The 26241-nt window shown below is 33.1% G+C and overlaps 1 protein-coding gene across 4 annotated transcripts in view; it reads left to right on the top strand.

Annotated features, from left to right (window-relative positions):
* LOC126778096 (glycerol-3-phosphate acyltransferase 1, mitochondrial) overlaps positions 1 to 26241 on the top strand; it is a 58833-nt gene that overhangs the window by 9965 nt on the left and 22627 nt on the right. Inside the window, exons 1-4 of one of the 4 annotated variants that reach the window (XM_050501472.1) lie at positions 3014 to 3223; positions 9492 to 9738; positions 15081 to 15228; positions 17770 to 17883. In XM_050501472.1, the coding sequence (XP_050357429.1) occupies positions 9629 to 9738; positions 15081 to 15228; positions 17770 to 17883 (372 nt within the window). In that variant the 5' untranslated portion in view covers positions 3014 to 3223; positions 9492 to 9628. Of the gene's footprint in view, positions 1 to 3013; positions 3229 to 9317; positions 9739 to 15080; positions 15229 to 17769; positions 17884 to 26241 lie in introns of those variants that run through there. The other 3 variants (XM_050501470.1, XM_050501471.1, XM_050501473.1) reach the window with 3 other exon arrangements.

Raw genomic sequence — 26241 nt, 5'->3', positions numbered from 1 at the left:
AATTACACTGGCTCACTCACCCTTCAAACCGGAACACAACAATATCAAGTATTGCTGTTTTGCGGTAGAATATCTGATGAGTGGGTGGTACCTACCCAGACGAGCTTGCACAAAGCTCTACCACCAGTAATTATGTACATTTGACGTAGACTAACCTAACATTGTGTGACAGCGGGTGTCATTTTCTAATTGAGCTGGTAAACACAGTACGTAAGGTAGGTTATGTGTATTGTAGTCTGCCTATACACTCGTAACATTCTTTATAAATATTGTTGAGTGAATGCTTAATTAAACACTGTTTTTTCTCTTTTTATATCACCATGCGTTTAAGCATTCGAAAGGAAAAGACAGCATTGTTTAACTAATAACAAATTAATGATAATAATTAAGCGTGTGCGAACGTGGTGGTGCTTGTTCTGACTACGTGCCCATTATGCCATCTAGGAAACTTCATCATCTTCATTAGCTAGATGGTGCTGCAGTACATCAACTTATACTGTTCAACCGATCGCCATGAATATCAAGTCACCGGCGATAAATAGGACATTGTCCCAACTGGCTGGTTTTATCAACGCACCAGCAAATTTATAAGACGGAGAATAAAAATTTGGAGAATATTTTCGATATTTCGGAATTGTTTGAAATTTATGTTTGATGCGTTCACAATATCATTCTTGTAACATATCAAACTAAATAAATTTGATCGTATACGTTTTTAGGATTTAACAATGATGTCGCTTATAACTTTTAACGATTCGCTATTGTTAATTGTAACTTCGATACGACATTAAATGTCGATTTTGAGTTAGTTTCTGCTTGATGTTAGCCATCAAAGTGGGCCTGGATATTTGTTTATGACCGCAGCAGTCGTTTCTCATTATTCATGTCATCATTTACAACCAAGAAATAGCCGTGTACGTACAATTTTAATTTAGTAATTTTATGTAGTACGATTATTTCGTTCGATTAGACAGTATATAAATGGAATATACAATTTTGAATCTAAAACATTTTTGTTTTTTTGATTATAAATACATAAAATTCCTATTTATTTGTTATTATTTGAATATATTTTATTATTTACTAACAACCGTAAACAAACCGTAAAATTCAATTACATACATAATTTTTTTTTTAATGAAAAGATTTATTATTGTAATTTTAACCGATACCAGTTTTTTAGACAGTTCTAATGAATGAAGGAACTGCTCATCCGAACTCGATGTAGCAGAATAACAGAATGGTTTTGGTCATTGTTTTTGTAAATTTAAAAAATTTAAAAAGTTGACTTTTCGATTTAGGCTTAAGCCTAATTATAATATGCCAATTTTCGCATGCGTGTTTTAGAGATGTTAGGTATAAAAATAACCTTCCTAGAGGCGTAAGCTTACTTCATCAAAATCAATGGTTTAGCCGTATAAGCGTAACAGACAGACGTACAGAGTTACATTGGAATTTATAATATTCGTATAGATGTACAAAACAAAAAACGATTCTAGAATTATCTAATTGACGTAATTTACATTTTTTATTGAAACACTAGTATCTGCCATCATCCTACTATCAGTTATTTACGTTGCCTTCTGATCCTGTAAGTGGCAAGCAAACGGTAGCTTGCAAATTAAGCCTCATACAGTAACAGCCTGTTAATGTCCCACTGCTGGGCTAAGGCCTCCTCTCCCTTTTGAGGAGAAGGTTTGGAGCTTATTCCACCACGCTGCTCCAATGCGGGTTGGTAGAATACACATGTGACAGAATTTCAATGAAAATAGACACATGCAGGTTTCCTCACGATGTTTTCCTTCACCGATAAGCACGAGATGAATTATAAACACAAATTAAGCACATGAAAATTCAGTGGTGCTTGCCCGGGTTTGAACCCGCGATCATCGGTTAAGATTCACGCGTTCTTACCACTAGGCCATCTCGGCCTAAGCCTCATAACATACGCCTAATTCTACGATTAAGTAGTAGTAAGTACATAAGGGAAACAAATCGTTTCTTGAGTATAGAGAATGATAGATTTTTTGGAAATTTATTTCTCTACAACTTGGTTTGAAACATAACCTGCTATTGTTATATTTCTAAAACTAAATGCAAAGTTTATTTGCAATTAAATATACTTGTTATTTGTTGACGCAATTGAATGTATCACATACGATACGATTATAAGTATAGTCTTTTTTGTGATGGTATCACTACCTATTATAGTTTTAATTCTATGATTTAAAGCATAGATACAATATTATCTGCTGTTAATCATAAAGATTGTGACGTAAAAATGTTCATTAATTTTTTTATTGATCATGTGTGTATGCTTCGAAATATTCCCCTCAAGTTGCGTGACAGTTCGGTTGAGTGCTATCAATTACCAGTGTTAAGCAATTGTCGGTCGGACAGTCACAATTGTCATTTATATCCTATTGCCCCACGAAATTACATTACACATTTAAGGCTAGAAATCCGTTTAAAAGATAGTTTAATTCATATTTTTACTATGCTTATTTATATTTATAAATTTAGGTTCCTAATATGAATACCAAGTTCCGACCTAATAGCCAATGTCGGTAGTCATCAACTGATAATTTGATGTGATGAATATTAATAAAACTTTGACCTCGTCATTTAAGAAGATCTGGAAATAAGAGACCTTTACAACTAGTTATTGAGTAGAAAATTTATAAATAAAATATGTACCGGATGACAAATATACATAGTGAAAAAATTTAAACTTATATACATTCACTTGTATGACTATTCTAAATTGCATTTATGATAAAATATTTATTTTTGAAATAGTATTAATTTATGTTTTAAAATATTACGGCAAATAAGTAATCGAATATTATAATGACGAACAACGAAGCGACCCGGCGCGGCGGCATCCGAATGATGCCAACTGCGACAAGAAATGGTAAACATTACTTTTTGTTGGCCACTTGTTCAAGCATGCGTTGTTGCAAAAAGAACACAAGTGGTCGGCGATGGCGTGCTACCGCGTTATCGGCTCAGTTATACTTTGACCGTGCGCGTGGGTAGACGTCGCCCGTCGACGCGAAACTTTTCGATTGACGTCGCGCTGTTATATAAAAAATACTACTTGCTACTGTTTTTCTTTAAACAACATTAGTCAAAAGTGCATTTCTAAATCATTCCATAACTTGTACGATACTTATATTTTTAACAAGAAAGTGAAAAGTCAATTTGGGTACAGTCAAATTATGTGAGGTAAATTTCAAACAGGAATTTAAAAAATTGAAGTTAAACGTAACTGCTACTGGCATATTTATTTATATATCGAAGTGATATGCCACACAATTCGCTTGTCGATTTCTCTTTCCATTCACGCGATGCACCGGAATTCGATTCATCGTCGTAAGGAAAATCTTGTCGTTTGATAACTGTTGTTACGTTTTGTAGATATTTCGTCAGGTGGTTACGTTGTGAGATTTAATTATAACATTTATCCACGTTCCTACATGACAGTTAGTCACGGTCCGAATATTTCGATTTGTAATTCATGAAGTTACTGAATTCTTATTGCTCCGTCTAACCGTTCTGTTAGCTCAATGGATTGTATTATTACGATTTATTTACGCTACGTTCATATGAAACTACCGAATAATTGTCTTCAGTCTTATCTATTTGACAATGTATATCATGAGTCGTATTTCTTATTAGTAAAGTAAACAAACGTTTTCCTCGACTTTACAAATACAAATTAATTACTAAATGCTTGAAATTATATTTCGTTCGTCATACAGACGTTAAGGCTTGTGCGGTTTAAATATTAATAAAACATATTGTTTATAATAGGTAAAGTGACACAGGTGATATGAATAATTTTTTCCAATAAAACTTAAGCATTACAATACCTTTTTTTCCGTTTCTTGTTCAAAATTGAATGTATTACTATGAATGAATATTATAATTTGATTGAAGATATAAGCAGCCATTGTCAATGTTTCTTGCGGATTATCAATTCCATAAATATTAATATTATGTGATATGTCGTAATTTACGTTGTTTTGTAAATATTTAAATCTCCGATTTTTTTAATGTATACAATTTTAGCTATTTTTATATCCAAGGTCGATTGCTGCAGTCATGATTCCATAAAATATGCTTAAATATGTTTTAAAACGAGATAAAGTTTTGGTTTCTTCTTCATTTTTTGACACGATACATATTTACGGCCATACTGATAAACGTTGTTTAGCGGTGTTTCGATGTACACTGATTTCTCTCTTTTTCTGATCATAGATTTGACATTTGAAAGAAGAAGACGGCACTATTTAACTAAACACCTCCCATAAACAATAAATATAAATAATTTGTAGGTAAAGGCGTTAATTATTCTAATTAACTCGTTACTTCTTTGGCTTTGTTATTATTGGTATCCAGTTTATCAAAGTCGTGGAGTTTACAATATGCGATATACTTTGCCAAAAATAAGCAATCAGGCAAGATTTTTTTTTAAAGATTAGAATATTTAAAACTAGCAGTCTGCCAAATATTAATAGGTGTTGATATGGAAACTTACCATGATGAAATACAAATATCTATATAGTTACGATTCATAGTTATATATTACTTATGCAATAATTTACATAATAATCAACGCACGACATATTATTGCTGAATTTTACTTTTTTATAATAGCTATTAAGGTATACTTAGTAATATTTTTAATAGGAATTTTATAATAAGGAAGCCAGTCAATCATTTATTTGTTTATTATAGGATTGACTAATAGTATATGTAAGGATGGAATATTGAATTATCTAAATACGAAAGCATGAAGTATTCGAGGTTTGTAGTTTCTATTGACTATGAAAACTTGATAAGGCACATAAGCTATTATGTATAGACAGTTTACTTTGTTTATAATTGGTATCATATAGTTAGATACTATTGATCTCTCAATACTTGAAGATCCATTGCATAGATATTTATATCTGCAGTTTTAAGTCCAATTGTTTTTGAACGTTGATAGATAAAAGATACAAGTTGACATTACATTGTATATCTTTGACAATGGGAATAAAAATCTGCCACCAAACTAGCTTGGTTGGCAAACTGTGGATTAGAATAGAAAACTTTAAATTATTGACAAACTTAATAGCACATATTAAATTATCATCAAAGTAATGAGCGATCACGGCCTATTGGTTAGGATGTGTAAATCTTAACTCTTGCTACAGTCTATAAGCTACAATTACGATTTAGTAAGATTTAAATTCATTGAACAATGTTAATAAAAATGATGCTTTACCATAGGCTATGGGATCAAAATGGGACAAACCACTGAATTTTCATCCGCTTGATTTTTGTTTAATTAAGAAAGCACGGTGAGAAAAGCTGCATGACTCAGATGAAAATTCATATATCTACTAGCCCAGTAGTAGATTTAGCCCAGTAGACAAACACAGGCCGTTACTAAAGTTTACTTTTAATGTAATAATAATATATCTTACATATTTGTAATATTTTTTTCTTTTAACTATGTATCGGGTATCGCTGTCCATATTCGTATTATAATTTGACGTTTGTGTAAATTCGTCAAACAAAGACCTCGATCCATTCCTCGTTCGGCGCGATTACGGTGTCACGTGTCGTTGCAAGACAGAATTCTAATTAAGATGATTGATATGACACTCGAAACAATGCAAGATATATAAGACTAGTTTTCGCCTGGGGTACGTGTATGCGAAATTTTACGATGAGTGCTTGAGTAGTGAGACTAGACTTAAGATGTGAAAACGTAACAGACAAACTCACTTTCGTTTCGTTGCGTTTTAATTCAGTTTCTTTGTTTTAATACTTCTTGTTCATATTTTCTTTTGTTTTGGAGCATTAAATTGCTTCTTAATTTTCTTGTGCGTATATTTTTGTCTACCCTATTTATTGTGGTTAAAAACCCAAAGATATTCCGTTCGGTTTCACCCGTAAATTTTGATGTTCCACCTCCGTGTAGCGCGTTGTATCGAGTCAATAATTTTTATTCCAATAAATGGCCTATCAGGCGTATTTTATTGAAATTGGACTGATAAGAATCTGAGTTATTTTTTTTAATTATATATGGGAAACAAAGACAACAACTAGGTTTCACACCTAAAATACTAGCTGCCGACGTTTATATCGTAATACATATTTATTTGTTTACGCGGACGGACGCCAGTAAAGCTTCCCTGTTCAACAATCAATGTCACAGCTCAGCTAATTTACTCATAACCATAATTAATTATACACCTAAATCGTACTCATGAATCACTTGCGTCCATTGATGAAACCCATATGAAAATCAATTCTTTAGTTTTGAGTTTATCGTTCAGACATACAGACAGATGAGGCGGGGTGGAGTCCTTTGTTTTAAATGGAGTGAGCGTTGATAGCGCGTTCAAACAAACAAACTTCATATTAAGATTATTTCATTAAATTTTCCACTAAATCTTGAATAAGTTATTTCTTTGTTTCTAAATGTACAGCGGCATATCATTATTAATTCGTCAGTATAGCATAAAGTAAAATGATAAGCATTATAATAAAATTAATTACGATGACAATATTGTCTTATGTGTGTGTATAATTAAAATGATTGCTTTAGTGGGCTAGTAACTAGGTAATAAGGACGCAGATCTCAATGTGCAGGTTTCAAACCTAGAGTCTACCTATTATACTACTATATACTAAATATATTTAGTACTTAACAGCCCGGAGAGTTAAATTTTATTGTTCTTTTCGGATTTGCCGTCTCGTTTTAAGAGTGAGAGAATAGAGAGTGTCCCTGTACACTACATTTGTCTAGTCTCCCACCGAAATCGGTCAGATTCGATCGATTAGTATTTAAAAGATAATGCAATTAGTTCACATACGAGCATACTAAACGACAGGTCGTGTAATCGTTGATTTAGTTTTAATAAGTGATTACGTAAAGCTAATACGAAGTGATTCATTTGCTTACAATGACGACGTGCGGTATTGTGCGGTTTTAACACGTGATACTTCTATTGTGTAATCCTTTATCATGTTACAGCTGAAATCGAAGTGTAGCGGTTTATAATATGAGATATTCGAAGTGTCTCATTATTTTTGACGTATAGTTAAATTCAAATTTATTTAAATAAATTGTTATGTGCACTTAATGGACAGGGGAAGGGAAAATTTTATTAGTGTTCTAAGTAAGCTTAAAATCTTATCAAATTTAAGAGCAGTCCTTATCCCAGCAGTGCGACATTTACAGGCTTTGTTTTATAAAATAGGTATGCGAACGATTTAATCGGCTACCTGATGGTAAGGGCCCACCAACCCTTAGACATTGGCGCCGTAAGAAATATTAACCATTCCTTACATCGCCATGGAGCCACATACCCAGGGTAACTAAGATGTAATATCCCTCGTACCTGTAATTAAACTGGCTCACTCACCCTTCAAAGCGGAACACAACAATACTAGGTATTGCTCTTTAAAGATAGAACAACTGGCTGTTACCTTTACTTTAATCAGATTAGTAATAAGTAATAAAAGTATATACTTTTTGTTGACGAAATTCCGATGGCCGACTCTGTTTTCTTTGTATATCGTAAATGACAAAGTTCAAAATAATCTTATCAAATCAAATCTTAGATAACTATATAAACAATGGCTCGATACAGTCTCATAATTTCATCTTTCAAGTAGGTATTTGATTCGTACGCTTCATCGCATTTATTTTCAAGATAATTTTATTTTCCAAATGGCTAAGTAACAATAAGGTTATACTTTTGATATTATTATTTAAAATACCATTTAGCACTAAAAAAACCAACGTTGTTAGAATAGTTTTAATGTTTAAAATTAATTGCAAATAACAGTAAAGTAATATCCTGTGAATGTTTTTCTGCAGGACAAAGGCTTCCGCTTCTCATAATAAGAAGGCTTAGAGCTTATTATATACAGGTACACCACAGCGGTCTGGGCTCAATAGCATTGATCAAGTGTTGAACTTAAATATAAATTACGCTAAACTTTTTTTATGTAATAATATCCTGGGACATTATTCACACAAGGCCATCTGATCCCGAACTAAGCAGAGCTTGTACTGTGGAAACCAGACAACTGATATACTACATATACTATTTTTCTTTTGTAAATACATACTTATATAGATAATTACACCCAGACTCAGGACAAACAGACATGTTCATGCACACAAATGTCTGTCGTGGGTGGGAATCGAACCCACAACCTTCGGCGTGAGAGGCAAGCATCTACCAACCACGCCAACCGGCCCGTCAAATATATGTAAATGTAACTTGGTCCATCTTGGTCAATCTTTTGTCCATTTGGTTTGATAACAAGTAGCGTATAGTTTCAACCTATATAAGTAGTTATGTATTTAACGATATTGATACAAACAAAAGCATATTTATCTTAAAAGACAATAACCGATTTATAACATGTAGGACAATAATTTTCCATGTAAAGGGACGTTATAAATAGCACGAAATCACACCCGCAAGTTAAACGCAATATAAAATATATATATTAATGGACTTATTTTTACATTTGATCTCGATATGATATTGTTTAAAAAGAGTTCGACGACCGATTCGTCTGACCAAAATATACACGAAAATATTTATAGTTATTTATATAAACTAGCGATTGTATTTGTTTTTAAAACATTTTACGATATTATTTTATTTTACTCATATATATATATATATATATATATATGAGTGTGTGTACATAAGTTGCCTAGACTGAATATTTCCAAGATTTAGCAAACGATCACGCAATATTTCAACTATGAACTGTATTACATAATAATAAATAATATTATTTACATACATGATTTATTTTATAATTATAACGCTATCAAGCTGTCCATTATCTTCTCTATTTATTGTTGGATTAATTGCCACTGTCTCTGTACCAATTAATAGACCATAATATATATTTTAATAATTCTTTCGAGTATTTTATGACGTAATTACGAAAAAAAAAAAACAAATTTTCATATATTTTTTGGTAAATAGTTATTTATAAGTATGATGGATTGATGGTGCCAAAGGTTTTCATTATTAACTTATCATAATTAAAACAATTAGTCTAAATTATTAAATCAATCGACCCTTCGCTAATGAACTTTGCTCAAATAGATAGATAGTTATAATAGTGTCGTTGTTAACGCTTCGATACCACTCAAAACGTCCAAGTGAACCCGGTGCAACGGTTATTAGTTTATCAGTAATCATTTAGGTCGTTCGAATTATTGTTTTCGAAGCGTTATCGTAACTTGGTGCCTGTTTTATCTACCATACTAACGCTTCCAGGGTAATGTCGAACAAGTCAAGCTTATTAAGCGGACTCACAGTATCGTACATCTTCGATCAGACGGCATTGGACAACCGAACTATCGACACATCACATTAGTTTCGCATTTAACTGTACGTTTTTTTTTATCCGTGATGGAAAACGAAATTGACTGTTTGTATTTATTATTTTAGAGACTTATCGAGAATAAATTGATTTTTCGTTATTCATATTTCGAATCGTGTGACGTGAGTTTTGTAAGATTCCGTTCAAGATTGAACGTTTAAGTGCATTGAATTGGACTGGTGATGTAGGGAGAGCTGGTGATAAAATGGATACAATGATAAATATGTGGACGGTGGTGGAGCATGTGCGGGTGGCCAGCAGTGCCGCTGAGCTGGCCATCTTCACCGCTATACTCTATTGGTTCTTCACTTCGAGGTTGGTATATCAAATTTGAAAAAAAAATATTTTTTAAACTGAAAAAAATACGTACATAAATTTAATTGTCATTTTAAAAACATAAAAACAAATCTATAATCTACTAAATTTCCACTGATACTTAATGAATTATTAATATAAGTTTAATCGTAGTGGTATTTTATTAATGATTTTTTAATTTATGTATTAAGTTTATGCCTCTTTATTACGGTGCTTATAAAACACAAGTGTACATCTATCCTAGAATATTTTTCCGCAGTCGTTTAATGATGTTATATCATCTGTACTTGAAGTCGATTTTATATATTCATATATTTGTACTCATATATTTGTGTGTATTTGATAATATTTAACCTTATTAACAAAACACGTGAATAGAAAAATAAATATTGAATGATGTTAAAGTTGTAGTGAGAAGTACATGTATGTTATGTTTCAAGAAATATTATTTATTTAAAATTATTTTGTTTTTCTTTTTTTTACAAGCGGTTATTTATTTTTCCTGTTTTATTTTGATTAAATCTTATAAATGTTTATTAAGCCATCCAGTTATTATTACATCCAGTTGAGTCAAAATGCACAAATATATAGTATATCGTATCCGTGCATACATTTGTTTTTAATTTTACCTTACCTTACAAAGTGCTATGAAATTTTATAAAAAAAAAACAACTTCGTCACTTGCTTTCAAATGAAATTGCATTGTCGAAAATATTATCCCTTTCAGGGCTTTGATACTACAATTTTATTACATAATATGTAAGAAAAGTATTTTGCTAAAGATCACATCCTTCATAGAGGATTGTGATTTTAGCTAAGGTATATATTTTATATTTCGTCAATTCCATGAAGGTTAGTCCTTTTGAAACATGTAGATAATAAAAAACAAATATTGTTTTTAATCGAGAGAATGACACCACCCTCTTCCATAGCTACTTAATTAGAATGTCATTATATTTGATTCACCAGTACGTACATCATACAAAAATAGTTCAATTCTCCCTTTGCTTCGGTTCTTTGACCTTAGGATTATGGGGAGGGGATACAAATAAACTTGGCTTTTGGTCTCGTTCGTCTTTCATTCCAATTTTCGTAACCAAACTTAGCATCGCATGTACAAAGTCGCGTGTCCTTTGTGACTAATCGCATCGCCTTCGTGGCGGTTCCGCCTACGGAAGTCGAGTCCACTTATAATATGCAGTAATAAATAATGGGGGCATTAAACGTATTTATGAACCGATGGAATAAAATATAACAATACATGGTGAGGAGCTTCGATTGAATGATTAACTTAGCTTAGATGATTACATTACTTGATGTTGGGACTTTTTTATATCTGATAATTGAGTGGTACCTACGATGGGTAGGTACCAATTAATCTTATCTTAGTATTGAGTTCTGGTTTAAAGGGTGACTGAGCCAAAGTAACAAGAGGCATAAGGGATATCTTAGTTTTGAAGGTGTTGGCGCCTTGGCGATGTAAGGAACGCGTTAGGTATTTTTGTCTACGTAACATACTGCACAATACCCAGCATCTGAATTCATCTTAAAGTAATCGACGTACATAGTACATAATCTTTTATATAACGGTATAATTATACGTTATATAAATCATTGTTTTTTTTTACTTATTAATGTTTAAATTAAATTATGGCCTAATTAATACGTTTAATAATATTTTAATTGTTGTATTTATCCGAATACATTCCACTATCAACTTATTTTGTACTTTGTATTTAAATTCATCATTACATATGTGTATAATCTATGTGTGAAATATACATATATGTACACATACATTATTCTTATATATTTAATTTCGGCTTTAGTCACTTAGGATTAAATCTAAATGATCAATTTTAATCTGTGGTATTGAAATTTTAGAAAAATATATGGAAGCAGCTTATGTATGTTTAAGCGTATATTAAACTACTGTAACCTATATAATTGACGAATTACAATAGAACTACCATCGACAAAGGACAAGTTCTGTTTACATTAACATTATGCATAGTCTGAATGATGCGCTTCCTCTTTCTTTGTCACCGTTTATCAGTGATCACATTTACTCTGTGCAAGCCCATCTGGGGGGAAGCTCGTACCAAGCACACATCAATTTATTAACAGCCAAACAGTTTGCATTTATCTCAGTCCCATGGCTGACGGTTTATGTTTCTGCTAATGTGTAAGGTAGTCGTGACCACTTACATAATAGGTGGTCCAGTTTTTTTTTTTTTTTTATAGAATAGGAAGGTGGACGAGCATATGGGCCACCTGATGGTAAGTGGTCACCAAACGCCCTTAGACATTGGCATTGTAAGAAATGTCAACCACCGCTTATAGCCAATGCGCCACCAACCTTGGGAACTAAGATTTTATGTCCCTTGTGCCTGTAATTACACTGGATACAATTACCAGTTGCCCGGATCTTACTATTATGCCTTTTTTTTTTGTGAATTAATAAAATCGATTTAAATGTATGTATACTGTAATTCCGATTAAAATATTTTTAATATTAGTCGAATAAAAACAAAGTAAGACCAAGCTTTTGAAAACAAAAATGTTGCATTTTTTCATTAATAAAGAATAAAAATGTACAGTTTCTTCACTTAAAGTATAATACTAAATTATTGTATCACGTGAATAACTTTTTTTTTAAATTAAATAAAGAAATTTATAGTCTGTTGATTTATGAGTTTCTGAATACGAAAAGGAATATTATTAATGTTGATCATTATACGCCGGGAGATAGTGACAGAAAATTTCAAGTTATATGTAACGTGCCCTTTCTTTTCAAATTTCAAATACCTGCAATACCGTCACACAAAAGCAGTGTTTTCGATTTCGTAATAGAATCATAAAAAAATCTCGACAAAATAATATATATACCTATATACATATATATGTAATAGAAACATTAATAAATTTTTATTAAGCCGTCTCAAAGTACGATTTAAGTATTTGAAACAGCGAATCACATATTATATAGTCGTTGAAATTTTATGTAAACTCAGGTTAGAGGTTACATATATTATATTAGTAGGTAACTTATGTTCATTGAAAAAACTACAAATAATAAATACAATGATTTTTATGTGCTTACTACTTTTTTCCCGCGGTTTAGTCCACGTGCTAAGGCCTTCCCTTAGCACGTGGACTACGGTGTGGCTAGGTGTTAGGTACCGTATATATCTGACAATGTTTATGTAAAATTTCACAATGATCGGTTGACTAGTTAAAAGGTTAACGCGTAACATACATACTCACTCGCCTTAATCATTTTAGTGAGGATGTTTTTAATAGCGATTTATTCCATCGGTCGAACTGTCATTCCGGTTCCCGAATTATATCATGGTCAAGGCGTCACTTCACGTCTGTCTGTAGTAAATACGTATATTGTTACGTCATCATTAATATCCATAAATACATTTAGTAGTGAGTATTTGTTTTGTTGAAACGAAACTTTGACCGAGCGTGTATGCGCACGCTTATACCGCACGTATCTATGGCTCAATATAAAATTTACTTTAAAACAAATTACACATTATTTGAGAATTGTGCAAGCTCGTCTAATATTCTACCGCAAAACAGCAATTCTTAGTATTGTTGTATTTCGGTTTGAAGGGCGAGTGAGCCAGTGTAATTACAGGCACAAGGGATATAACATCTTAGTTGCCGTTGTAATGCGCCACCAACCTTAGGTGGTGGCGCATTGGTGATGCAAGCGATGGTTAACATTTCTTACAATGTCAATGGGCGTTGGTGACCACTTACCATCAGGTGGCCCATATGCACATTCGCCTTCCTATTCTGTAAAAAAAAAAAAAAACTTTATATTAAATAAAGAATAATGAAAAACCAGACTACCTGCTTCTAAACCTCACGCAATGTATTTCTTTGCGTTTATTCAAACGTCCATTATATCTCCGAATGTATGCATTGATGTTAAACTGACTGATTAATACTGCATTACAATTAAGTTTTTTTTTTTTTTTATAGAATAGGAAGGCGGACGAGCATATGGGCCACCTGATGGTAAGTGGTCACCAACGCTCTTAGACATTGGCATTGTAAGAAATGTCAACCATCGCTTACATATCCAATGCGCCACCAACCTTGGGAACTAAGATTTTATGTCCCTTGTGCCTGTAATTACACTGGCTCACTCACCCTTCAAACCGGAACACAACAATATCAAGTATTGCTGTTTTGCGGTAGAATATCTGATGAGTGGGTGGTACCTACCCAGACGAGCTTGCACAAAGCCCTACCACCAGTAAGTATAGATGTAGCTTTGATTATGGAGTGAATAGTTAATCCACGCTGTTTTTTTTTAATTTAAAATGTCAGAAATAGAAATCAGTGTTTAACTTAACAACCGCTAGGCAACGCTTGTAAATCTGTTAGTGTCGAATATGATTTATCACTAAGCTGCTGGTAAGCCTGACCAACCATTACAGCCTGAAAACCATTGATATGATGATTTAGAGCGTATTTCACTACACTGCTCCAATGCGGGTTGGTGAATGCACGTGTGGCAGAATTATAATTCGTCTCGCAAAGCACGAGACGAATTATAAACACCAATTGAGCACAAAAAATCATTTTTATCTTCTATCTATATATTCTATCTTACGAACATTGGTTAAGATTCATGCGTCTTTTCAGAGTAACAATAAGTAGATATTTTAAAGTTCTAATATACTCCGATATAGAGTTATGATATTTTTTATTAAGTTTCGTCAACAGCGATTAAAATGACAATTGTCTCATCAACTACCGTAACCGTAACCGTAACAGCCTGTGAATGTCCCACTGCTGGGCTAAAGGCCTCCTCTCCTCTTTTTGAGGAGAAGGTTTGGAGCTTATTCCACCACGCTGCTCCAAGGCGGGTTGGTAGAATTCACATGTGGCAGAATTTCAGTGAAATTAGACACATGCAGGTTTCCTCACGATGTTTTCCTTCACCGTAAAGCACGAGATGAACTACATTAACATGTATTTAACGATATGTATTTTAAATAAAAACTGATTTAAAAAGACACACACACACACTTAAAATAATGTGGAATACCAATTAAATTGAAATTGGACTACCCACCCTGATATATTGAGCCCAACGCAAAAAAAAACATGATAAATAAAAGAGCAACAACGTGTATGGAAAATTTCACGACGATCGGTTGTGTAGTTAGGACTTGAAAAAATATACCAAACACACCAGCTCACTTTCGCATTTATAGTATTAGTAAGGACATAAATGAGAACCTCTTCCTTTTTTGGATGCGGGAACACGTATAGAATTCCTAATGTTGACTGATTTTGTTTTTCTTTTGTTGCAGCCGCGTAGCTGACATGTTGGAGGTTGTGGGTGAAAGAGTGGGCGGGTGGTGCGGCGGTGTTCGCGAAACGAGCTCGTTACGGCAAGTGGCGCGCGCGCGACGCCGGCCGAACGCAGATGTTTATGCCAAACTTGATAATGAACTTGCTGTGAGTATCTTAAGTTATTTATGATGTAAATAAATTAATTTTTTCTTCCTTAGCCTCATTATCTCAAGGGTTCGTATAGCGCTGTGAAAGTCTCATATAATATAAATAAATGAGTTAGGCTATTATATATTAGATTTCAATTGGAATGGAAAATTGGAATATTATTACTTTATTGCCATTTCCATTATTGTATAAAAACCGAGAAGAGGTGGCGTAACGGAAAGAACGCGTGGTTTTTAATCGAAGAATTCGAACTCGGAATCATCGAAACGAAACATATAATTCAAAAAACTCATCGAAAAGATAAAATTCTGACACGTCATATATTAGGAGCTGAACAGCGAGGTGGAATAAGCACCAATCTTTTTGAGAACTATGCCTAACAGCGAGGCAATTAGATATATAACTAGCTAAACCGGTGGCCTCGCCGGCGTGGATAGTTTGTAAAGAAAACCCTCCAAAATCTACGATTCTAACGTACATAATATTTAAAATATACATGAAACAAATTTTTTCAATTATTAGGTAACAGCGGTGAACCGTTTAATTTGGTAACTCGCAAATAGACATATTAACTTAAAAAGTCATCAAGTCATTATATAGTTATATATGTCAATCAATCAAAAATCCATCAACAGCCAATCATTGTCCACTGCTGAACATAGGCCTCTCCCAAGGTGCGCCAAAGCTCCCTGTCCTCCGCCTTCCGCATCCAGTTGGTGCCCGCCACCTTCTTAAGGTCATCGGTCCACCTGGCTGGATGGCGCCCTACGCTGCGCTTGCCGATTCGCAGTCTCCACTCTAGGACTCGTCTGCTCCAACGGCCATCGGTTCTACGACATAGTGACCAGCCCACTGCCACTTCAGCCATGCCGGTGACTCCGGTTCTTTTCCGGATAATCTCATTTCTGATCTTATCCTTCAAAGATACTTCGAGCATAGCTCGCTCATATATACCTATGTATATGGAAGTAGGAATCGAAGGGTACTTATTTAGCTTGATAAAGGCTTACTTTGACAAAGAAATCATAATGTACGCATGCGAGCATTCAGCATGATAAGGAATGTCTATCGCAACGAGCAATTCTCTGTTTGCGAATTGAGAAACACCTGTGACTAGTTACATAATGCTACTCACATTTCCAAGCAGGCACCGCTACTGTTTGTAATTTTAATATGTGCGGAAAAATTGGTGTAATGACGAAAGCGAGTAGGGGCGCTGGACAATTACGTTATGTTCGATGATTCATCAATCGAATTGATTTATATTTACTTCGAGATGTCTATGTATAATAGGAGTAATGTCGAAAGTCCACCTTTCATATACAATGTTTATTTTGAGGTGCTATCTCTCTTTTTTATCTGGTATTCTCCTTATTACAGCTAATTACATCGCCCGTAATTAGGTGATAAATACGTATAAATACATTAAAATTATGAGATGGAATTGTATTACTAAAAATCTTCGGTTAATTCGAAATACAAATGTACTTTAGTATTTCTAGTGTGTTTTTTTTTTGTATTTATTAGATATTAAGGTAATGATTTATTTTTAAGGAGAAAGCAGACATTGTTTGCCTGTCAACCTGATTTTGTTTATTATTCTTTTTTTTAAATTATAAAATACAGATAATATACGTCAATAATTAATAGTTAGTTTTTGTCCGCGTGTTGGGTGGGGGAGGTGTTGGGTATAAAAAAGTTACGCCTCCAAGTATGCCTATATATCCTCCTTTGGGGGTAAAGCTTGCTATATACTAAATATTAAAAAAGTAACAGATAGATATATAACAATTAGATATATAATAGTAATAAGTAAAAAATAAAAGTAATAGACAGCTAGAGTTACTTTCGCATTTATAATAGTATAGAATTATAGATTAACATCGATTGATGACATAGCGGTGATTCTCAGTGTAGACCAGTAAACACGAGATATATCATAGAGCATCAACAGGTGAACATCCTATGTTTTCACTATAGTCTGATTTGACGGCAAATCGATTAGTAGCAGGGCTAACGGCTTTACCTGCTTTCCGAGGTACGGGAATGTGAACACTGCCAAACAAACTCCGGTCAGTTACTGAGAATTCCTTCACATAAAAAACAAATACATTTTATTGACCCGGCCCGGAACCAAGATACACACCCGCGGGACTTCGTGCCCTGCAGACGACCGTATCAGTTTGAAACATACAGCGTAATGACAGAACCCAATAAAATTTTCAGTTAGACAAAATCCAGATACGTAGAATTAAATATAATTTTTATTTTATTTTAAGTCGTTCGATTTGTTCGTATGTCTATTAAAAAAAAGTACTGTTTTTATGTTGTCATACTTTAAATATGTTTGGACCAATGGACCAACAACAATTAATGAAATAAATTTATAGATAATCCCCAATTAAAGAAACGAGTTACCCGCTGGTATAGTTCCTCACATAGTTACGCATATACAAATATCTATTAACGTGACAACAAGAACCAGAACCTTCGAACGAATCAATTAAAAATATATAAATATAATTATTTTGTTTACAGACCAGAGCATCATCACTCTATCGCCTCAAAGAGGGCCCGCAGGTTCCGCCTCCGCAGCCCGAGACGAGACCGCCGGCCGGTCTAGCCTGCTCACGATGCGCCCCGCTATCAAGAGTAAGTCCTTGAAATGAACTTTTAATGTTTTTAATAATACCTCGTATATATTTTTTATTGAGATTTGATTAACAAAAACGTCGTATAAAAGCTTAATGAGAAATGTTACCATGAAAACAAAATAAAAAATTATTAACACAAAAGATTAACATTGTCACAAAACATCCATTGGCCCCGCACTTACGCAAACCTGTCTTGCGGTTACTAATTACCGCTTACAATTTCGCACGCTTAAACAATGGCTCGGACGATATACATTCCCATAAATAATTAAATAATAATATTCCTTTATACAAAATGCAGTAATATATATGAATAATATACAATACCTAAAGAACAAAAAATAAATAAAATAAATAAAATAAATAAAATATAATCAGTGTAGTCTCTTATCAGAGATGTTTAAATGAAATATGTATGTGCTAATTAGGTGAAAGTGGAGCTTGACTGATAGCGCAGAAGTTAGGTCAATGGTGCCGAAAGATATTCAACCTCGTTGTATGTCAAACTATATAAAGAGTTCCAGTAGGGCAATGCTTTCAACAAACTTCATCAAACAATGCTTTCGACAAATAATGCGTAAAATAAAAATGGCTTCAGCAACGTTAATTTTTTGTATTGTAACTTGAAAATGCAATTTTTTTTTAAAGTTTGTAATTAAAAATGCAACATATAGCTAAGAGACGATAGTTTAATTCCCAAGATGTTATATATGTGTATAATGTTTTGCACATGAACGTTCTTTTATATTTGACACAAATAGTTCAAATATTGTTTAAAGGGTTTTATACAAGCTCTATGGACGATGATTGGCTGTTGATGAAAGCTCTCGGTAGGTACCAGTTACTCGTCAATTCTTATTCCGCCAAACATTAGTACACACCAGTGTAATTAGTGTAACAACAAGAACAAGAAAGATAACATCCTAGATTCCGTGGTTTGATGGTTTAATGAATAGTGTATGTTTCTTGTAGTACTTAGGTCTAAGCCCGGAGGTGGCTGAGGTGGTCCACTGGCCATTATGCTATAAATAACAATAAAAACATACGGCCCGTTGATTTACCTAATAGATAGTTAAATCGAACCAAGCATGTGTTCAGCGACGATACGATTTCGTGTAGTCAGTTAAAATTAGCAGACGTATTCCAAATGTAATACAGTTCGTCCAGTATAAATGTATTTATAGATAACATGGCCATGTAATAAATAAATTCAATATTTTAGATGAACGATACAAAAAAATTATAATATGAATGTCCTTTCTTGTACCCCTGGCAAAGTGTATGCAAAATTGATGACAATTAATGCAAAAATGTTCGCTCGAGTAGTTAAGACGTAAAAACGTAACAAATAAACAAACAGAATGTTTAGGTATAAATGAAAATCTAGATTAAATTTTCTTCTATATTAAGGCTAAGGTCTCCTCTCCTCTTTTGGAGATCGTTAGAGCGTATTCCACCACGTTATTCATCGCCGAGCACGAAATGAATTATAAATACAAATGAAGCACATGCAATGGTTTGAACACGCAATCATCGCTTAAGATTCATGCTTCCTACCTACTAGGTCACCTCAGCTATTTTGTCATAAACTAATGCAGAAACAAAATGGCTGTGGCACTTTATTTAGTGAACACTTTAAAGAAAACTATTTCTTACGTTGAATTCTTCGTCGAGAGGTGACACCGTATCCTATTTTTAAATTATCTATTTTAATATTTCGTGTAAGTCTACACTCAAGTGAATTGTGTTGAAATGAAAAATACACCTACGGTTTTACCTATAAATGTTGCTTATGATGAGTTAAACAATATTTTGTCTTCTTCTTTCGATTGTCAAATCAATGATGAAAGAAAGAGTTGATATTTAACTAAACATAGGCTAAATAATATTTCTAAAGAAGGTCGTAATTGATTAAAAACCAATAATCGATATTTATTTTTATACAGTAACGAAAACTGCAAATGCTGTTCTTGTTAATATATTTATTATTATTGCCATTAAAAGTATAAAGTTTCTTATTAGGTGTGGATCGAGTTTAGTTTCTCTACTCTAGTTGCAACATAAAACTTTCGAAATGCATTAACTAAAACGAGAAGTAAATTATTTTTACTGCGCTAATGTCTAAATCACATTCTTAAATACATCTGAAAACCTTATTTGGTTTAAATTATATCAAAAATCTAATATCTTCGGCCTTTGTCGTCAAAAATAATATATTTAACTAGTATTCACCCGCGCAAGCATATTAGTAGTATATAAGGTATAAACAAATGTTCCTATGTTATATCCCTATGTTCCCCTTTGGGGTTCGAACTTGCTTCATACCAAAATCGGTTCAGTGCTTTAGCCGTGGAAGCATAACAGAAATACACTTCATTTATAATGTTAGTATAGTTTACGGTGAAGTTTATAAAGGCAATACTATGGAGTCATTGTCAGTTGTTGATATCTAAATAGATTTTTTGCCTTGCCTTGTTTTTATTGATCTACTAAGTCTAAATCTAAATATACTTTATTCAAGTAGGCTCGTAAAAGCACGTTTCAACGTAAATATTTTATACCTATAATTTAAAACTATTTCAATCTGTCTTCATATAAATATTTGAACAATATTTTTTTGTCATAAAAAGAATTCCACTCGTGCAAAGCCGAGAGCTCAGCCGGTAACATACCTATCTGCAATTAAGTATAATTATTGTTTATTCCTATTTTTGTATCTTGTATTGTGTAATTTTACTAACAATATTACACCTACGTATGTGTTAAACATTTACGATAAATTAATGTGAAATTAACAACGCAGATTTACATTGTGACAATGCATATATTTCAACTTTGTATCGGAAAAGACGTATCATCACTACAATGCTTTGGTCTTTATATATTTTATGAGATGGTACGTAATTTAACTTACGGTAAATAATAGCTTTTAAAACCGAGAAACATGTTTATTTTCGCATCTTTACTGAGACCCGCGTTTACACGAGTTGATTCGCGATTGTAAATAGACTTTTCTAGAACCGTCTTTACGGACTTTCAATCATATTTAAACAATTAATATAGATTCAATAATATGACAAGTTTTAAATTACATAACAAATGTTGGTCATGTAAAATCGAACTGTTTGTACTCGCTATAGCTGCCAGCTCATTTCCCGCTCATTAAAAGTATTTTGATGAACCATATATGTACATGTATGAGCTGCGAACTAAATGTTTATTCTGTTTATATCTTGAAGACAGATTTGAAATAATCTTGACCCTTGCACACAGACTATACAAATGATGTAATATTATGTTAAATTACAAAGAAATTACAGAGGTTAACATAAAAAATTTCTTCGTACTTAATACGTGCAATATATTATATATAAACATTTTAATGTGTTTGAGTGTGATATATCTTTCTTAGTAAACGTTACAATATTAATTTTATTTTTTTGTTTTTAAATTTAATATGTGTTATCAATTGTTTGTTTTAAGTCTGTTATTTATTAATGCTATAATGATAGCATTTCAAACTGTTAGCAATTAATCGAAAACACCGGCTGCAATCAAGCGAAGTGCAAATGCTTCCGTTTCGCTTGAACGCGTAGTACTAATCCATGAAGTCCATATAAATTATTCTTATCATACTTTTATTGTAAATAATTAAGTAATAAAAACAATACGATCTCTTATATCCTATGTTATATAGTATCCATATGTATATAAACGTGTGTGACAAAATCGTACGAAATGTCATATTATCACGCAATTATATTTGACATTACGAATTCGTTTCGATTACGCTTTAAATAATAAAGTATTACAATTTAAAGTTTTCGTTATTTATATTTAAATGACATTTTCCATAAGACATAAATTATTACATAGGACTTTTTATTTCCAACGCGCCATCGACGACTATCGAATAGATTTCGAACTTGGCTTTCATTTAAAGAAATAGTAAGATAATGAGTACCATGTCAATTGTTGATCATGTGTTAAATATAATAAATATGTAGTTTTCATAAATTTTGGCCTTATCTACAAATAAAAACAGCTGTGACTCTGTCTAGGCCTGCAGTGTTCTCTCTTCTACGCATCATCAGCGATTTTACCGGTGGTAAGGATCGGTGCAGTACTTAGTAATATTGTGTTCCGATTTGAATGGCGATTGAGTTAATTTTTACTTGGTGGTAGGGCATTCTACAAGTCCGCCTTGGTAGGTACCAAGCTCTCGTTGTATATTCTCTATTAGCAATACTTGTATTGTAGTGTAGTTACACTGCCCTTTAAACCTTCCGGTTTAAAGGGCAGTGAGCCAGTGTAACTCTGGCACAAAGGACGTAACAACTTCGCTCCCAAGGCGGTTTATTGACAATGCAAGAGATGGTTTATATTTCGTATAATGTCAATGTCTATAGTCATTGCTGACCACTTACCATCAGATGGCGCACTTGCCATTCTGTCTACTAGGATAAAATTAAAAAAACGCGCAAGGGACATAACATTTTAGATCCAATGTTTGACGGCGCATCGAAAGTGTAAGAAGAAGTGGTTTTCATTCCTAACACAGCCAGTGCTATGGGCGAAGTTAACTTACCAATAAAAAGGCCATTTCCTCGTAAACCTTCTAAAATAAAATTTAATAATAAAAAAATTGCTCTATGGAGAAAATGTTTAAGCTGCTCTTAAGCGAAAGTTTTTTTTTAACAATCTATAAATGTCCTACTGAGGCCTCAGGATTCTATCATGCAGATCTATGGGTTGGTGGATACACATAAAAAAATCAGTGTCAAATGAGCGAATATTGCTCAAGATTCTCATGTTTTCCACTGGGCCATCAAGGCTCTTAATTGTTATACATCTTAATTCATTCCGCAACCTACATATATAAATAAAGCGTACAAAGGTATATGATCATATAAAAACGATTATTTACAAAAGAAGTTTGTTCTGTGTGTAATTCTTTGTTGTTCTCGTTTGTCGTTATATATACATATGCGTATATTTATATATTGCGTGTTTCACGACTGCATTGTTTGTATTCAAGGAAACAATTTCAAAAGACGAAATGATCTTTTGTCTTTTTGATTATGAGCAACAAAAGATTACAAGGTTCATTGACCGCTTTTGTTCCAAAGGGTTATAAATGTATGTTCGTCCTATGTTTCGTCATTTTCCACTCAGTGCGGACAATAAAATGTAATATATTCATTAACATGTGCGTAATTTTATTGTATCGAATGTTAATGTACTGTTGACACGTTTAATTGTTATAGGAATTATGTAAATATATGTATATATGTTATAAATTACATGAATGTACGCGTTGATCTCTAGACTCTTGTCGAGATATATTGGCTAACTTATATATAATATTTTTTTTTAAAGTAGAATCATTCTACTCTTAAAATTGTATGGGGTGTTCTGTCTTATTTCTTTTAATTCTCATTAGAAGCCGGAAATCCGGAAGTTTTCAGTGCTTACATTCTCCTCCTCTTTCGGAGGCAGGAGAATGAAGAATGAAGAGAAGGAGGCAGGATATCAAATCGGCTGTGTGTCAAAAACATCATCAGATACTACATTTATAAATTAACCTAACGTTATTATAATATTTTTCTCGTACGATGTTTAAATCGACAAAGTTGCATGAAAATAATGTACGATAGAATGATAGATAAATAACAAACTTAAAACAGTTCTAAAGAGGAGTCTATACATTTTTTAGGCAAGCGCGCTTCATCTTAGACTGTATCTCACTTTCCATCAGGTGTGATAACAGTCAAGCGCTAGCCTATACATTTAAAAAAAAAACCATAAAATAACGCCTAGGCAGGTCGCTAGTATATTAAGTTATTGGAAAACGTTGTAATTGCTTATTAACATATTAAACGATGCAGTGTTAATATAATCACGATTGTTATTTAAATATACCGTATGTTACTTTGTATATGCACTCTCTGCTAGTCGCATGAATGCCCACTAGCAAAGTGGTTTATGCTAGATAAATGACCTTTAAATATGCGCATATTTGGTATAATTTACTTAATTTAATACGGACGTTTTGGAATTTTTTTAGAGCACAATTTAAATCGGCTGCTTAGATCGTCACACTGTGCAACGCTTCATGATGCTCACTAGAACTGCTTTGGTCTCATTAAAACGTTGATGTCGGATTTGACGGCGTAGGCGGCGTTCAAACGCCTTGGGTCGCGTCTCTAGCTATTTCGAACCATTGTAGCGTAAACTTCGCGTTTAGCGTCAGTACAAAATTAAAAAAAAAATCATCACATGCGAGCAATGTTTATCGACTATTGTTATAATCGAGAGTGCATTCGTTGTCGAGATATATATTGACCGTTGACGCTGTCTGGCGTTGAAACGCCGATCGGAAGTAGACGCTGAAGTTGGACGTTACGTATAGCATTTAATACGAGAGCGTAGTCAAAATTTGTATTTCACCATTGTATGGATGAATGGAAGATAATGGAGTAACAGCAAAGTAAATTTCCCACTGCTGGGCGAATACGTATCATTTTGAGAGGAAGATTTGCATATTTCATATGATTTTCCACTGCGGTTCGTAAAATTTGATTTTAAACATAATTCCTTACAAACTTTTTCTTACCAAACGCGTGATTAAAAATGAAAACTTAGTTATTCTTGCTCAGATTTAAACCGAGGCTCGTTTCCCATCCATGTATATAGAACACACGCTGGTCTCTTCGCCGGTCACTTGGATACCTCGACCTATTGACGTGCGAGTTATTCGTATTGCATTCAACATGGCGAGTATTAGTGATGCACGCTAACGCGTTCTGTGCGTGTCTGTGAATATGTCACGGGGACATCAAACGATCACTATGTTTGAAAGTATATCTATGTGATATGCGCTTTGTTTTAACTGAAGAATTAAAGAAGACGGTCCATTGAATCGTAACTTAGGAAACAGACAGACAGTCATTTATAAAAATGCATGTTCATTTATAATTACGTCAACAAAACACCATACTTGGCTAACTTTAAAGTTGATACGACAATAGGTTACAATCGACTTCGTCGATTCGTTTTGACTTTATCTTAGTTTAATTTGTAGGTTACGGAATAATTGTAAAGACATTGTTCTTAATCATTTTGTACCCTTAGTTTGTAAACTTTTAATTTGTACTTATTACTGTATGCCATGTTGGTGATCCTAAATAAATAAATATAATCCGTAATGTGTTGCACAAAGACGAAGTACTAAAAAAATAGAATTAGACTCTAGAGACCTCAACTTTGATACATTTATTCTGGGACATTTTTCACACACGGCCATCTGATCCCAAATTAAGCTTGTACGAAGCTTGTGCTATGGAAACCAGACAACTGATATACTACATATACTACTTTTCTTTTTGTAAATACATACTTATATAGATAATTACACCCAGACTCAGGACAAACAGACATGTTCATGCACACAAATGTCTGTCCTGGGTGGGAATCGAACCCACAACCTTCGGCGTGAAAGGTAAGTGTTCTACCAACCACGCCAACCGGCTCGATTTAAAATAGAAAAAATGGACTTTAATTGTTCAATCAAAAAAAAAAACTACAATAACTCAAAATTTGATTTTTTTCCCCATAAATACGCGTTTGATTATACGTTTGTTATTAATTTTGCGCTTAGTTCAAGAATTTGATTGATTAAATTTTATAGTGATAATAATCGCGTTACTTACACTATCAATCCTTTTGTTTTTAATTCATTAATCAAACCTTATCTTATAATACGTAGATACATTAATATAAGGAACTGAGGATTGGTATCTAATACTACCAGTTCGATAATTCGGTCTATTAACAAATAATTTATATGTATATTTATGACATTCATACATAAAAGGATCTTATCTTCTTTACGATAAGATTTCATTTTTCATTTCAAAGATTTTAATGAATTTATTTTAATACATATACATAGTTAGGTTTCATTATTTAATTTCTATTATTTCATTCCTGCACAAAATTTTACTTAAGGAAAGGCCTTTAAATGACATAATATAAATGTCATTTGATATATGTCATTTGAATGCCGTTAAAATGTTATTAAGCGTATATGTGAATATTAATATTATGTATGTAATTAATCTTAATTCAATAAGTAAGCCGAGATGGCCTAGTGGTAAGAACGCGTGAATCTTAACCGATGATCGTGGGTTCAAACCCGGGCAAGCACCACTGAATTTTCATGTGCTTAATTTGTGATTATAATTCATCTCGTGCTTGACGGTGAAGGAAAACATCGTGAGGAAACCTGCATGTGTCGAATTTCACTGAAATTCTGCCACATGTGTATTCCACCAACCCGCACTGGAGCAGCGTG

This window comes from Nymphalis io, chromosome 25 (genome assembly GCF_905147045.1).
Source record: "Nymphalis io chromosome 25, ilAglIoxx1.1, whole genome shotgun sequence".
Lineage (NCBI taxonomy): Eukaryota > Metazoa > Arthropoda > Insecta > Lepidoptera > Nymphalidae > Nymphalis > Nymphalis io.
The sequence above is the reverse complement of the archived record's forward strand: the minus strand, read 5'-3'. Positions and strand labels throughout refer to the sequence as shown.